The 14,354-nt window shown below is 41.4% G+C and overlaps 1 protein-coding gene across 1 annotated transcript; it reads right to left on the bottom strand.

Annotated features, from left to right (window-relative positions):
• Positions 1 to 445: 445 nt before the first annotated feature.
• nradd (neurotrophin receptor associated death domain) lies at positions 446 to 10,273 on the bottom strand. Its single transcript, XM_083918483.1, has 6 exons — positions 9,888 to 10,273; positions 5,580 to 5,712; positions 5,038 to 5,391; positions 3,423 to 3,630; positions 3,166 to 3,308; positions 446 to 2,265 (listed from the first exon to the last, which is right to left on the bottom strand). The coding sequence occupies exons 1-6, from the start codon at positions 9,924 to 9,926 to the stop codon at positions 1,952 to 1,954; spliced, it is 1,191 nt and encodes a 396-aa protein (XP_083774609.1). The 5' UTR covers positions 9,927 to 10,273; the 3' UTR covers positions 446 to 1,951.
• Between the last annotated feature and the right edge of the window lie 4,081 nt (positions 10,274 to 14,354).

Below are 14,354 nucleotides of genomic sequence, written 5' to 3' on the forward strand. Positions count from 1 at the left end.
TTATTATGTATTCTTTTCATTTTAGCCGCTCCTTCAACCATTTAGTAATCCATTACTTTTGGCAAATTATTTCAACAGTTTTTACCTTTGGCTGACATGTATCCATTTAAAATGTCACATTTATCCATTTATTTTAGGTAGTTCACTCTCCATTAGTTTAAGCTACAATGTCAACTGTTTATCCATTAACTTTAGCTACTTAACCTTATTTAGCCATCACCGTTTCATTGTTAAAACGTATTATTCCGATGTTACATATGACTCAAAATGAGAATAAAAAAGTTATTTAGTGTGGATGTTAATTGGAATTCTATTTTATTTTTTATTTTCAAAATGAATTGAGCCACACCACAAGCATACTGCAGAAGTATCTCTGGGGAGAATAACCGATGTACAGCATAAACACTTAAGAGTTGTCGCTTCTGGTACAACAAAGGTGCACTGACTTATCAAAGTTATTTATTAAATGAATAAAACTCTTACAAAAACACATTAAAGCATACCATTAGGAAATATATACACAAAACCATACATGGCTGGCGTTAAGAAAAATATCAAACCATCTGAAGCCATCACAAAGTGTAACTAGCACTCTGCAGATGTCCAAGGTTCTCATAGATTTTATTTAGTTTTAAATTTGACATAGTGATAAAATAAATACAAAAGATGGCAACTTGGACACGAGCATTGATGTTAACAGTGTCTTTGATTTTTCTTTTTTTCTGTGTCTAATATGAGAAATCAAAAATGGAGTTGTGTATTACGAATGTAAGGAGAATTGATTCATTTCTCTTCCCTTTCTTCAGTCTTCACATCCCATAAATGATCTCACTTTAAGCCATGAAACAAATCATTATTTAAGATATTTACAATCATAGATGATTATTAGGAAGAGCTAAAAGAAAAAAAGGTGTTTTTATATTTCACAGAATGCTTCATTTTCGTTTCTTCTCATGATAGTCGAAACATCACTGGTGCATAATATATCCTCAGTTTGAATAAATACCAAGGCTACATGGTGACTGCAGCAGAAAATAGAAGGGAAACAAACAACAGAACAAGGCAACAAACTTAATCTAGTGAGTAGTTCCCATCTACACATTAGATAAAGTGTTCTTAGCAACTGAAAGAATCATCACAGCGGTTGATCGCCTGGCCGCGTAAACGTTTTCTTCTCTTTTTGGGCGTGCACATGTACTGTACACTGAAATGATCCCAAATAGGGAAAGTCACATCATGTTGGAAAGCAGAGTAGTTGGAAGAAAGTGTCTCCATCTGGCAAAAATCCTCCTCAATACCAAAGAGGTTGCTGGAGTTGTGATTCATAAAACAAGGCTAGCTAGACTAGAAACTTGATGATCTAAGCGTTATTTGTTTACAATAGCACGGGGAAGGCAAGGGATAAATCTGATTACTGTCCAAATAACATGTAAACTACATTTTTTAGAATAATCATACTTATGCAACCTGTCTAAACACATTTTTCTGTTTCTGAATACTCACAGTAATCAAGTTTTTATGCATGGCAACAACATTATACTTATTGTAGTTCTCACTCTAGTTCTAATCCAATATGACCAGGTTTCTGCATTGTCTATTGAGCGAGGCTCAACCAGAATTGAAAATGTTGTTCCCCCAGTAGAAGTAATGAGAGGTTGCAACACACTGTATATTCAGAGTTCTCATTTCCAAGTGGTGATTTGCTCTGAGGCGATAACAGACGCATCACAGGAGATTCTTTCATGCAGATGGATCCATATAAAATCAAACGGTGACATAACCTGGGGCAAAGGAAAGCGATAAAAAAATGAATTTGTTCTCTAAGTAAAAAAAAAAAGAAGTTGTCCAACGAAACAATCAAAGACAGAGGTGATTATATCAGAGTGCCTTCCTTGTCAATGAAAGTTCTTCACTTGAGTCTGTTAATGTCACACGTGTGTTCGAGGAGTCTTCAGACTAAAGAGACACCCTGCGTGGGGCAGTTAAGAGACGTTACCACATCGGGTCTCTCAATGCGGGCCAGTGCAGAACACAGCAGTCCCAGAGTGGAGCCTTCTTTCTGGGCCCAGTTAGAGAGGAGCGTGTGAGCAGGAGCCTCTCCGCGCCCAAACAGGTCCAGCTGTTCAGGCTCATAGCCCAGCGCTGCGCCCAGCTGCCTCCACCCACGGCCCCCTCCCTCATGCAGAAGGCGCTCCACCTCTTCCTGTCTGTGGGGGGGTAGGTTGATGTACAGACGGGTGTCCTGCTTGCTATCCCTCTTGGTACCTTTGGTAACACAAAGAAATTTAGTTTACCGTATGACTATTTATAGGCTACTTAGGAGTAATTATATTATTAATGGATATCATACTACACAGTTAAAACACAAGTCCAACGTCACTTCTTTTTGGAAATACCAAGTTCAACATTTCATGTGTGAAATTAGACGGCTTCTGTGTAATTCTTCTTGTGGGGAACAATGCAAACTTAACACCGGAAACACACCAAGCAATGGTGAAATCCAGCTCGCCGAAATAATGACATTTCTCTGTGGCTGGGGGTTGTGTTTCAGGTGGGGAGAAATTATTTTTTTTAACACAGGTCAACATGTCACAGGAGTCCTGTTTTTACTGATGTGCTGTTGGTATCCTCTGACCAACTTTTAGTTTGGCTGCACCGTAGAATTACACAGCTACAGCTTTCCTGCTCAAAGCAGGCCGCGCTTCGCCTCTGCTTGGTGTGTTTTTTCGGTGTAAAGGTGCCCCTCTGGAGTTTTCTTGTAAACAAACTTGTGTTTACATTCAGTGTTTCTTTCCAAAACCCACTGGATGTACCCTTGAGATCCTAACAAATGTGTCAAATGCATTTACTTCAGCATAAATTATTAATGCCAATTTTAAAGATAACTCCCCCCCTAAAGTTTACATCCAAGCTAGCACTGTTCCTCTGCAATGCCATGCAATGCATTACTGCCACCAACTGGCGTTAGGAGAGCAGGTACATTAGCGTCTTTGTGCATTTGCACTCACTCACAAAACGTTGCTCAACAGCGCTGCTAGCAGGCAAATACTCCAAATACTAGGGGAACATTGTACTATCTGGAACTGAATTTTCCTTTTTCTAATATCAAGGATTATATTAGAAAATCAAACATCATTTAAAATGTTAAAACAAGGACTAGCATACCTTTGCTGGGCTGGTTGTCCTGTAGGCTGTGAGAGTCCAGAAAAACACCGCTGTCACTTTGGAGCTTTTCTCCCTCTGGAGACGCTCCCAACTCAGCTGCACGGGCCTTAGAAAGAGCCCTCTTCTGTTTACATGATCTCCAGCTGAGAAGAGCAGAAGAAAACAATGTCAGTTAGGCTAGCTACAGTGATGACTAAGGGCCAAACTTATAATCTGTAATACATCCATTCCAGGATACATCCCTAGTGAAAACTCACCATTTATAAGCAACATAAACAAGCAGACCCAGCACCACGGCAGCCAGCACAGACACGTAGGCCAGAATGTTGTTGCTGCTTCCCTCATCCTGCGGGGTAAACTTGGGCGTTCCGGGGGCGGGGCTGGTCTCCCCCTCCTCAACACCTGGCCAGCGAGGAGCTTCAGAGCCACCCAGAGCAGGACGAGACAGAATATGCAGCTTCTTATCTATTGAGATTGAGAAAAGCAGAGACGTGTCAAGGACAGTATATCTTTGTATCTCCACATATGCGCTGCAGAAACACATTTGGGTTGCATAAATTAGGGCCCGAAATAATTCCACAGAAGCCTGTGCGCCTGATGTAATGATAGCCTCAGTCATCCCGGTCCCCTGGGGTTTTGAAAACCTTTCATTGGCCCGTTTTCCACCCTCGTTTTCCCTCCTGCGGCCAGCCTATTTTGGATCAAACACAACACAGTACTGTGCTGACCTCTCAGGGGTTAAAGGGACGTGACATATGGACCCAGAGCACAGATGACCCGACTCCTGGAGAGCGAGTGTAGCCATTTGGGGAGCAACCGGACTAGTTGTCAGGGTCAGCAGCCTCCCTCGGCGTTCAGGTTCTTGGGGGCAGTTAACCTAAAGACCTGTCGAGCTCACACCCAATTGGATTACAGCACTTAAGTGGGCTCTTTTTCCACTACTCATGTTTCTCAGCTCAGAGTATTACAGAGTGTTCAGATGAGGTGTGGATGCAGGTGTTGACCACATGTCCTTATATTCTCACAGACCCTCCTACTCTCCGTCCCCCTCCCTTTAGCTCATTCTTTTATCTTTTTATCTTTTACTATTGCTGCCTTCCCCCACATTAGATTCTTTAAGGGATATAAGTCTGGCATTACTGCTGGAAAATTCCATTAAAATACCAAAACCTTGACAATCCTCTGTCTTTTTAATACTTTCCAATTCAAAAGCCAGTTTGTTCATACTGAATATCTGTTTTAAACTATTCACAAATGTATAGTAAAACATTGTTAAAGGGAAATTTATTAAAACAACAAGGACCATAGTTTTAAGAAAACATTACTCAAACAGGAGTAAGTTTTGTTTGTTGGAGACTATTTTCAGCTGCGTATCTGGTGCACTAGTATGAATTTAAGGCAGCAGGAAAATTTGTGCCTGTGTAGTTTTTGCAGGTTTGTAGCACAAAGACACAAACAATATCAGGCTTTGGCAGCACAGAAAATACTTGTTAGTAAGTAGGAACAATTTAGTGTCGTTTTGTCTCTTTTCATGTGATTTGTGAAACATAATTAGACAAGTTCAATGAACAGCAAGAGACTCTGCTTTTTATTACCAAATTACAAACAGCAGCAATCCAAGTCATGGTTTGCCTCCTGCCCGCTCTACCCAGGCGCCATCCCTAACCTACATCAACCATTTCCAGTAAGTGAGAACGCATCTGACACGGAGGATCTCATGTCGTGTGCTATATGTGTGACAATGTCAGCACCTGATTCTCGTGATATTGTCCAGAGTTCATATGTGAAAACGGCTTAAGACAATATCGAATGTCAACAGACATTTATATACATATATATATGTTTTCTCAGTCAAACTTCCTCACAACTCACCCATGCAGAGTGCGTCAGAGTTGGGCATGCAGTGTCGGATCTCCACCTCGCTGTCAGAGCACTGGGTGCAGGTCTGGCATGGTTTGGTGCTTATACGGTCCTCAGAAAATGTCCCAGGGCCGCAGATCTTACACTGCGTGTCTCCCTGTGGGCCGCACTCCCGAAAAACACCCTCGCCACGGGTGCACTTGGAGCAAGGCGCGCACAGGCCATGGGTGCTTAAAAAGAAGAAGCCGTTGTCACATTCACATTGTGTGTCTTGAGTGGCAGAGCAAGACGCCACCATGGGAATACTGGGTAGGCACTTGTTACAGCGGTGGCAACGGCCGAGGCCCTCTTCTGAGGAAAACTTTCCTGTGAAACAGATAACAAAATCAGTGTCAGACTGGAGAAACTGTGATTCTCTCACAAATATCCGTGTCTATGATAAGACCCGGTGAGGTTTAAATCTTCCAGCCTCTAGAACAGATGACAGAGATAATGATAAGGCAGGTAAAACATATTCCACATTGGTGCAGTAACATTAGATTATAATTACTTACCCTGTGGGCATGGTGTGCACTTGGTATCCTCTTTCCCACACTCTGCCTCGACTCCGAAGCCAACAGGACACAGACTGCAACACTGCCCTGATTCAGTGAACTGGCCACTGGCGCAGGCATCTCCAAGAGTAACCTACGGTAAATAAATGACAGTTAGAAAAAAAAATATTATAATACTACCACTGTTTAGCTCAACAAATGCTTTTTCTTATGTCTCAGGCTATTCAGAATCAGCAGTCATGAGGTTCATACTTAAGTTAGGTGGTTTACCAAAAAAGAAAATTATAGAAAAGTTGTTGTCTTTGTCTGAGGAGTTTTCTACCTTACACCACATGTGGGAAGAAAATCGCACACACATCCCGCCCCTGTGCAACTGAAGAAGCGGGGAACTGGGTGAACTGAAAATGGCCTTATTATCTTTCTATCTGCCTCAGTTTTCACTCTTAAAGTGCTCTGAGTCCTTATCTGCAAGTGGGTAATGGAGGGCCCAGCTTGAGTTATGACATGAGGGATAGATCAGACATTCCTAACGGCCTGTGCAGCAGGGCTGGTGCCTGTCAAGAGTGGCTGGCTTTAATCAGATGGCTTTGGACCAGTGGAAAAAAATAAGATATAAGGGGTGGAAAACACTCAGAAAAGGAGGAAGGAAGAAGTAAAAAAAAAGGGAGCTTCCGCCCTCCCACTCATTCCATATCAGTGCGAATGACAATGTAACTGTGTGTGTGAATACAGTGTGTGTGTATTTCTTGGCATCAGAAAGGGGGGTGGGGGTATATAAAGAAGCCCCAGGCAAGGGTGTCAATTAACCAAGGCTACCCAGCATGTGAGTGTCTGTTTGGGTGAGAGGGGGGCCTTTGAAGTCGCAGGTGTGTCTATGAAGGTCAGTATTTCACTAACTCCCCTTCTCCAGGCTCTGTGCAACGGCATCTTAAACATGCACACATTTAAGGGAGATTGGCCCGCTCCGCCTGGGGGCTGACAAGAGCAAACAGATGTCTAACAGCTAACCTCCTGCACAGGGGAAAAGTAACAGCTAAACAACCCCACTGATGTCTCTCTTTGTCTCTGAAGTCTGCCAACAAACACAGGCAACGTGTGTGAACCTGTAGAGCCTCCAACAAAAAGGCCACCAGAAAAACACACACACACACACACACACACACACACACACACACACACACACACACACACACACACACACACACACACACACACACACACACACACACACACACACACACACACACACACACACACACACACACACACACACACACACACACACACACACACACACACACACACACACACACACACACACACACGCCACCAGGCTCCAACCCTGAGACGCTCCATGCTGATACTACAGGAGAAACAGCTTTGAAACTGGGCTCGCCTCTTTCCAAAAACAACAGCCAGTTTTACTGCTGCGCTCACAGAGGAGCCTGATGATATTTGAGCACCAGCCGCAGGACCCAGATCAGAGGTATTAGGGTGTCTGGGTGGTAGGATCCAGCACGCAGGGACCAGTAGGATGTTTGGAGTTTGCAGACTGCCGAGCCTGAACCATAATAACGAAGCACGAAGGCTTGGGTTCTCTCCGTGTGACAGATTGAGCTCCTCCGCTAACACCAGCTAACCTCTTAATCTTGGCTTTGATAAATATTTGGTGACAGTGGCTCTGTTTTATTTTTACCTTCTGCTTGGATTTCTATCATTTCACAAAGCCTGGTGTGAGTCAGGGCTGGTGTAAGCCTGCCTGGAGGGCAGAAGCTGCCAAAGTCTTGGCACTTCACCCACTGGTGCCTGGTGTACAATGAAATATTTAGTCCATGCCCCACTACAGACGAGTGGGAACAGTGATCTACTCAGTAGAGGTATGACTAAGTCATTATCTATTGTATACAGAGAAAGAAATAGTATGGATGCCACTTAATGTTTATTTGTATGAGAAAATGTAGTACACTCAATAGTGTAATGAATTGATAAAGTTTTCACTGTATGACTTTGAACTAAATCGATGATAAATAGACATAATGACCAATAAAGCCACCTCATCAAAGAAGTGTATGTTTCCTTCCTTTATGTTTTTTTAAAGTTTTGTAGCATCCGAAGATATATATATCAAACTTACAAAATTACTTCAATGATACATATATCTTGATTTGGTGCCAATTTTCAACTGCAGATGAGTTTGCATGCACCAAAGAGTATTCAGTCTTTTTTTTGAGCTTGGGGGCAGAAAGTCTGAAGGCAAAGGGGGGAGGGACTGCAGTTGCTTTTTCCATTAAGGTAAGAAGCTGCAATCTGATGGGATTCCCCAGTGAGAACAGACGGACCACCGAGGAGCACTGCTTTCAATAGGGCTCTCAACTCCACGGCTGCCGGAGTCACTCAGTCATCGCGGATCACACACACACAAACACCACACACACTTCATTTTAGCCTTCACCGTGAAGTGAGTCCACTTTTGAAGTGTGCAGGCTGGAGTTTCCACAGTTAATCTAATCTGCGTGACAATAAACACACAAAAGGATGCTCTCTCCCTGTGAAGACAATGACCCCATGAGCCTTTTAAAATCTGGCTGCTACGGCGACAGATAGAGGTCTTTCAGGCAGAGACAGCCAGAGCTGAGGAAAAGTTGTCAAAGCTCCACATCCCATTTGCACTGATTACTTATATTAGTATATGGGGGAGCATTGAGGAACACATTAAAGGACTAGTTTCTCTTTTTTTTTTATCAGGCAGAACGCTTCACCCAAAATTATGATCCTGAATCAAACAAGACAGCACACAGTTAACCTTAAATCTACTGATTTTCAACTCACACCAAAGAGTTGAGAGGGTGTTTAAATGATCGTTAAATCTGCCCCCTGAAGAAGTCTGCTTAACTACTCTATGGAAATTCAAATGACTAAATGGCTAAATGGCTAAACTACCTAACAAATTACACGCACACACACACACACACACACACACACACACACACACACACACACACACACACACACACACACACACACACACACACACACACACACACACACACACACACACACACACACACACACACACACACACACACACACACACACACACACACACACACACACACACACACACACACACACACACACACACACACACACACACACACACACACACACACACACACACACACACACACACCACAAACTGGGAGAAAATTGTGATAATTGCTTTGCTCCGGATATCCAGACCCCATACCGAAAAGCTAGGCCACATTTTCACCAGGAATTGTCCTAAGCAACAAAAATGGCAACATGTACAGTAAAGACAGGCAATAAGAGCCTCAGAGTTAACAGTGGAAAAGCATGGAGAGTGCACTCACACACTGTAACATGCAATCTACGTCTGCACTAAATCATCCAGTGAGTAATAAGAGAATCATTTGCCAGCACAAATACTTTTCAGTGGGCTAAAGAAACTTGTTTGAGAAATGGCATCTTAGGTTTTTAGAAAAAAAAACTTTCGATGTCACACTTTTAAAACAGGGAAGAGATACACATCTTTTTAAGAGCGAGTTTTTATCTCAACACTTTGATCTAAACAAAAGTGCTTTGATTCTGAAGAGCATGTCCAGACAGGACTACAGGCCCCATGGGCTTTTTTTTATGAGGTAGAGGAGTTTTAAATTATTGTCTACAACTGTGGAGGCCTTCTTTTCACACGGATCCTGCCTTAATAATACGCTATCAAACTATAATTTGTTCATAAAATACATAATTTATCACTGTGTGTGTGCATCATTGTTGGTTAATTGTGTGCTCCTGTGTTTGATTCTCGTCTGATGTTCCCCAAGTTGTTTGGCTCATTCTGGCCTAGAGTCTGCACATATGTCCTGGATGATTTTTGAAAGTCTACAACAGCCTGTGTAGATGTACAGTAAGTAGGCCACAGTCCAAGACAAGCAGCATTATAGCAACATAAGCAGTATATAGTCATGAGAAACCTTTAAGAAAAACAGGACGAGATTTAATCTGATGTCTCCTCTCACTCTTTCCACTGTTATTTGAATGACAACAAACATATTCACCAACAGGGGCCGTGTGACACAGCCTTAATGAAATATGGCTCTGTTGTGTGAAACGGAATTCCTTTGGGAACAATGGTGTGAGACTAAACTCGGTGGTTGAAGCTTTACAGTGGCTACTATTATGGTGTTTATTATGATGATGAGAATGAGAAATAAGAAATAAGCACATTACAAACACTTTTGAGTGGAGGATGTATTTGCGTTGGTAAAGTAGTAATTAACTGTTGCTTACTTTTAACAGCAGAAGCGCGCAGACGACGAACGGTCTCATGTCTGCGGTCTCCAAAATCCTCCACGACTTATTGGTGCGTCTTTTTCCAGTCTGCAGCCCTCAACAATCGCGGTGTCACTAAAAAAATCCTCACTTCTCTCAATCGAAATGTTACACTCATAAAAGGCAACTTCTCATAAAACGTGCTGGTTCCGCAGACGAGAAAAGTTCGCTCATAGTCAGATGTTTCAGATGGGTTTTTTTGTTTTTACGCACGAGAAACGCGGACCGTGTAATCCGTAGATTCTTCCATTTGCTTCTTTCAGCGCGCTTCCTGCTGTTTCTCTGTAAGTTAACACAAGGTTTCTTCTGTTTCAGCTGGCAGGATGCAACGACTGCCGCCTCTCCCGCAGATTTGCAACAGATGAGGCAGGCAAAAAAAGCTCCTGCGAGCTCTCCCGGGCCTTTTCTCCTCCCCTCTCCTCAGCTTTCACTGTGGCTTCGTGATTGGCTGCATCCCTGCGACGCGCTGTCGGGAACAGCAATGTAATGGAAGAACTGCAGTCAAGTTTGACATTGTTACTAGAACTATGTGTGATTATGTAGTCAAATGACTTATACCCTTAGGAATCAACACATACATGAAATATTACCAAGCAGTAACACGTGGAGGTCCACAATTATCAGTATTAAATGAATAATTGTGACATTACGAAATTAAAAAATACATAATTAAACATACAAAATATCAATAGGGGAATGAAAGTACACTTACTTAAGTACTCTACAAAAGTACACACTCGAGGTAGGTGTACTCTACATATTAGTATTACCATCGTGCGTCTTTGTTCTTTTGTACACTAAATTCATTTGTATAATCACCATAGTTATCAGTTACTTTACACGCTAAGACTTTACATATAAAGAAAATAGCTTAAATAAGTGCATTGCATTGTATAATTCCCAACATACTTTCTCCACCACTGCAAAATATATTAAAGAACCATGAAATAGTGATATAATACATCATGGAATGCTATTTCATACTGTTTTTTTTCCACATTTATTATTCTCTATTTAGTCATATGCTTATTTGTTTTATTATGTTTTATTTAGCTATTTATTTAGAATTTAAATTTGGGTTATAATGTGGCATAATGGCTGGTGGCAGTGGTGGAAAGTTACTGTGGACGTTCACTTGAGTATTGCACTTTATGCTAGGTCTACTTCTAATCCCCTAACATTGTACTTTTTACTCCCTGTATATTGCAGCTTTACATTGCAGGTTTCAGATTATCAATACAAAATATAATCAACAAACTAAATATGATGTATTTCTTAAATAGATCATTTACTCAGCATTATACAAACCAGTTAATCATAATGTAATATACATTATTCTGAAATGGACTATTCTGCATAATAAGTCCTTCAAGTAACATTTTGAATGCATTGCTGTAGCTATAGCTTCAGCTTCTTCCACCACTGTTTGCTGAGACCTCAAAAAGTGTCCTGTCGGAGGAACCACGAGTCCAGATGTATGCTACATAGTTGGAATAATTACATTATCATACTTCTCATTCCTAGTAACAAAATCTGTAAACAGCTTTTTTAAATACATAATTATGGGTCACACTCATCTATATTCCCACAACATTCTTCCTTGTGAATCAAAAGAATCCTCTGTCGATCCTAGGACATAAACCTTATTAAATGGAGCTCTGTGACATGACACCTTTTTACAGCTCTACAGGGATACTTACATAGAGCTGTGATCAGTTGTTATCAGAAACAAAAGAAAGCATGGGAATCAAACAAGCGCCCTTAAGAAGGAGCACATGTTTGATCTCAGCAATTCAAAAGATTAGAAAACCAACGTAGGGTAAATTACACACCTTGTAAATTGGAGTGAATGCATCGCAGGGGGCCTGGAGACTTCAGAGGAAAACAAATGGAGATATCTCACAGACACAATACCACTCGCACTTCAAAGCCCGCTGAGAGATGATAGGAGACACAGAGGATGTTCCTGCTCTGATACAACGTCAAGCCATATTTTCAGTTTTTCTCTCATTCATACACAAACGAAAAAACTGGGTTCTGTGGCAGGTGCTCAGATTTAATTAATTGTCATCCACACTGAACATTTTGTTCAGTATACAGTCAAAAAGTGTTATTTTCTTGAATTTTCCTGAATAAAAATATGTCTCTGTTTTAATCTTATGTGTTTATTTGATCATTTATTAGATGTTTGATATAATTAACTGTAAAAATCTTGCCAGGTCATTTTTGTCTATACAAACCAAATTGTTTCAAGATTTTTTTAGCATTAAGTGTAATTTTTTATAACAATATTGCTGCAATCTGCCTTATTCTAGTCTGCCTTGCTTCAAGATATTGATATTAATGTCTAGAAAAGTCTTGAAGCAAGTATGTTTTTATTGGCAACATGTTGTAGTATTCTAATGTTAACACAATGGTCTTTTTTTCCCACTTTTGGAAAAAAGGGAATTTTAGGACTACTTGGTAAGATGGATATTCTTTCACTGCATAAGAGCAAACATCAAACAAATGGTTAAAATAAATAAAAGTTTATCAGCAATCAAAGACAAATAAGCAATTCCCCTCACTACTTTACTCTTTACTTGTCTCCACCATCTTGCTGAAGGGCTGCAAGCTCTTTATCTGAGGTCCAAGTTCCTCCTTGGTCATACATGGGTGGGAATGATAAGGCAGCTATAGAAAAAAAAACATGATGTTGTTGTCCACAGGCTATGGAGAAATGGATCAGAGGGGGAGGAGAAGGAGAAGGAGAAAGAGTGGGGGGAGGGCTGAGGTCGTTGACAGAGGCCTGTTTGAGGGCTGTTACGGTTCATGACAGGAACAACTTGAACAACGTTAAAATTGCAGCATTTCACAACATCCATCCCCTCAGCCTACCCTCAGGTCTGGTTAGGTCAGAAGTAGATACCGCCAATAACCGAGAGCAAGGTGTCAACCCCTCCCACCATTGTCAATGAAGCCACATCACAGTGAATGCATCCCTCTTCACCCTCCTACTCCACTTCCTTATTCAGTATTCTGCGGTTTGTATTTGACCGGGGGTCTACAGGTTGGTTTTATCACCCGCCTCGCCCCTCCCCACCCCTCTGAATTGTACCCCCGGAGGTGTTTACGGGGAGGCCCGACAGGATGTTCGGCCCACCAGGAGATCAAAGTCTCCTCTTCAAGTAAATGTGCATGTGACCTTTTCAACTCTAATAGGGTTAACATCACAGATGCATGCAAGGCTGGGATTACAGTAGAGGAGCTGGATGATCAGCGGATCAGTTTCCTTCCTGCTGTGGTTCACACACAAGAATCCAACCCCACTTTTTTAAGTCGATGGCCGATCATCCTCAGGGTATGGGCAGTGGTTGACAGAAAAGGGGGATTCCTGAATATAAGTGTGCGGTTTCAATTATTGGCTGTATTAGGGCAATTTCAAGAAGGAGCATTAAAACTGAATACGGCTTCAGATTTAAACAGAGAGAAAACAGACAGACGTACAGTTGAGTAACGTTTTTCAGCTGTCATGTTTAAGTTACAAAGGACATGTGGCTGCTTGATTTTTAAAAAGTAAAGTAATTTCAAAAGTATCAAGTATCAAAATTAAAGTATTTTCAACATCTTCCAAGAACAATACAAGAGCTAAAATAAGAATCCCAATTCAAGGCAGTGCTGACTTTCGCTAAAAGTGTAATTTCGTCGCAAAATCATCCCATGGTCTTTTTCGGCACTTACATACATCAAATAAGCCATCAAGACAGTTTTTTTCATGTATGACCTATTAACAGAAAAATCTGGGAAAGTCACGAACAGCCGGACATGGCTAACACTGATTAGCTCTGGGCATTACGGTGAAGGCATTAACACGGCTTTTTTAAGCACTATTATCGCTCAAAATAACACAAAATCTCTGCAGTAGCATGATAAGAGGCCCTACATGTAAAACGAAGCACCAATGGGCTCCTTCCTTTTGGATTGCATTTCGTAATCAACTTGAATGGTCTTCACTATGAAAGGAGCTGGTACCGGGGCCAGTTGGTAAGTTTTTCAAAACACTCCTAATAAACTCCGGGTTTGCTAACTAAGTTGTTGATGCTTTGTTTTATGTGTAGGGACTCTTATCCACCTACTGCAGAGGTTTGGTGTTATTTTGAGCAGTATTAGTGGTGAAAAAAAGCCGTTTCAATGCCTTCACTATAATGCCCCGAGCTAATCAGTGTTAGCCTCGTCCAGCTGTTAGCGACTCTCCGTTAGTAGTTGTTTCTCGATGGCTTATTTGATGTATGTAAGCGCCGAAACCATGGGATGATTTTGTGCCGGAATTACACTTTAAGGTTTCATCGAACATAAAACATTACCGAAAACATCATAACATCACAACTTAAAATACTTTTTGATAAAGGAGTGTGATTGTAAAAAAGACCAGATGCTGAAAGAAAG

This window comes from Echiichthys vipera (genome assembly GCF_963691815.1).
Source record: "Echiichthys vipera genome assembly, chromosome: 8".
In the NCBI taxonomy this organism is placed as follows: Eukaryota; Metazoa; Chordata; class Actinopteri; order Perciformes; family Trachinidae; genus Echiichthys; species Echiichthys vipera.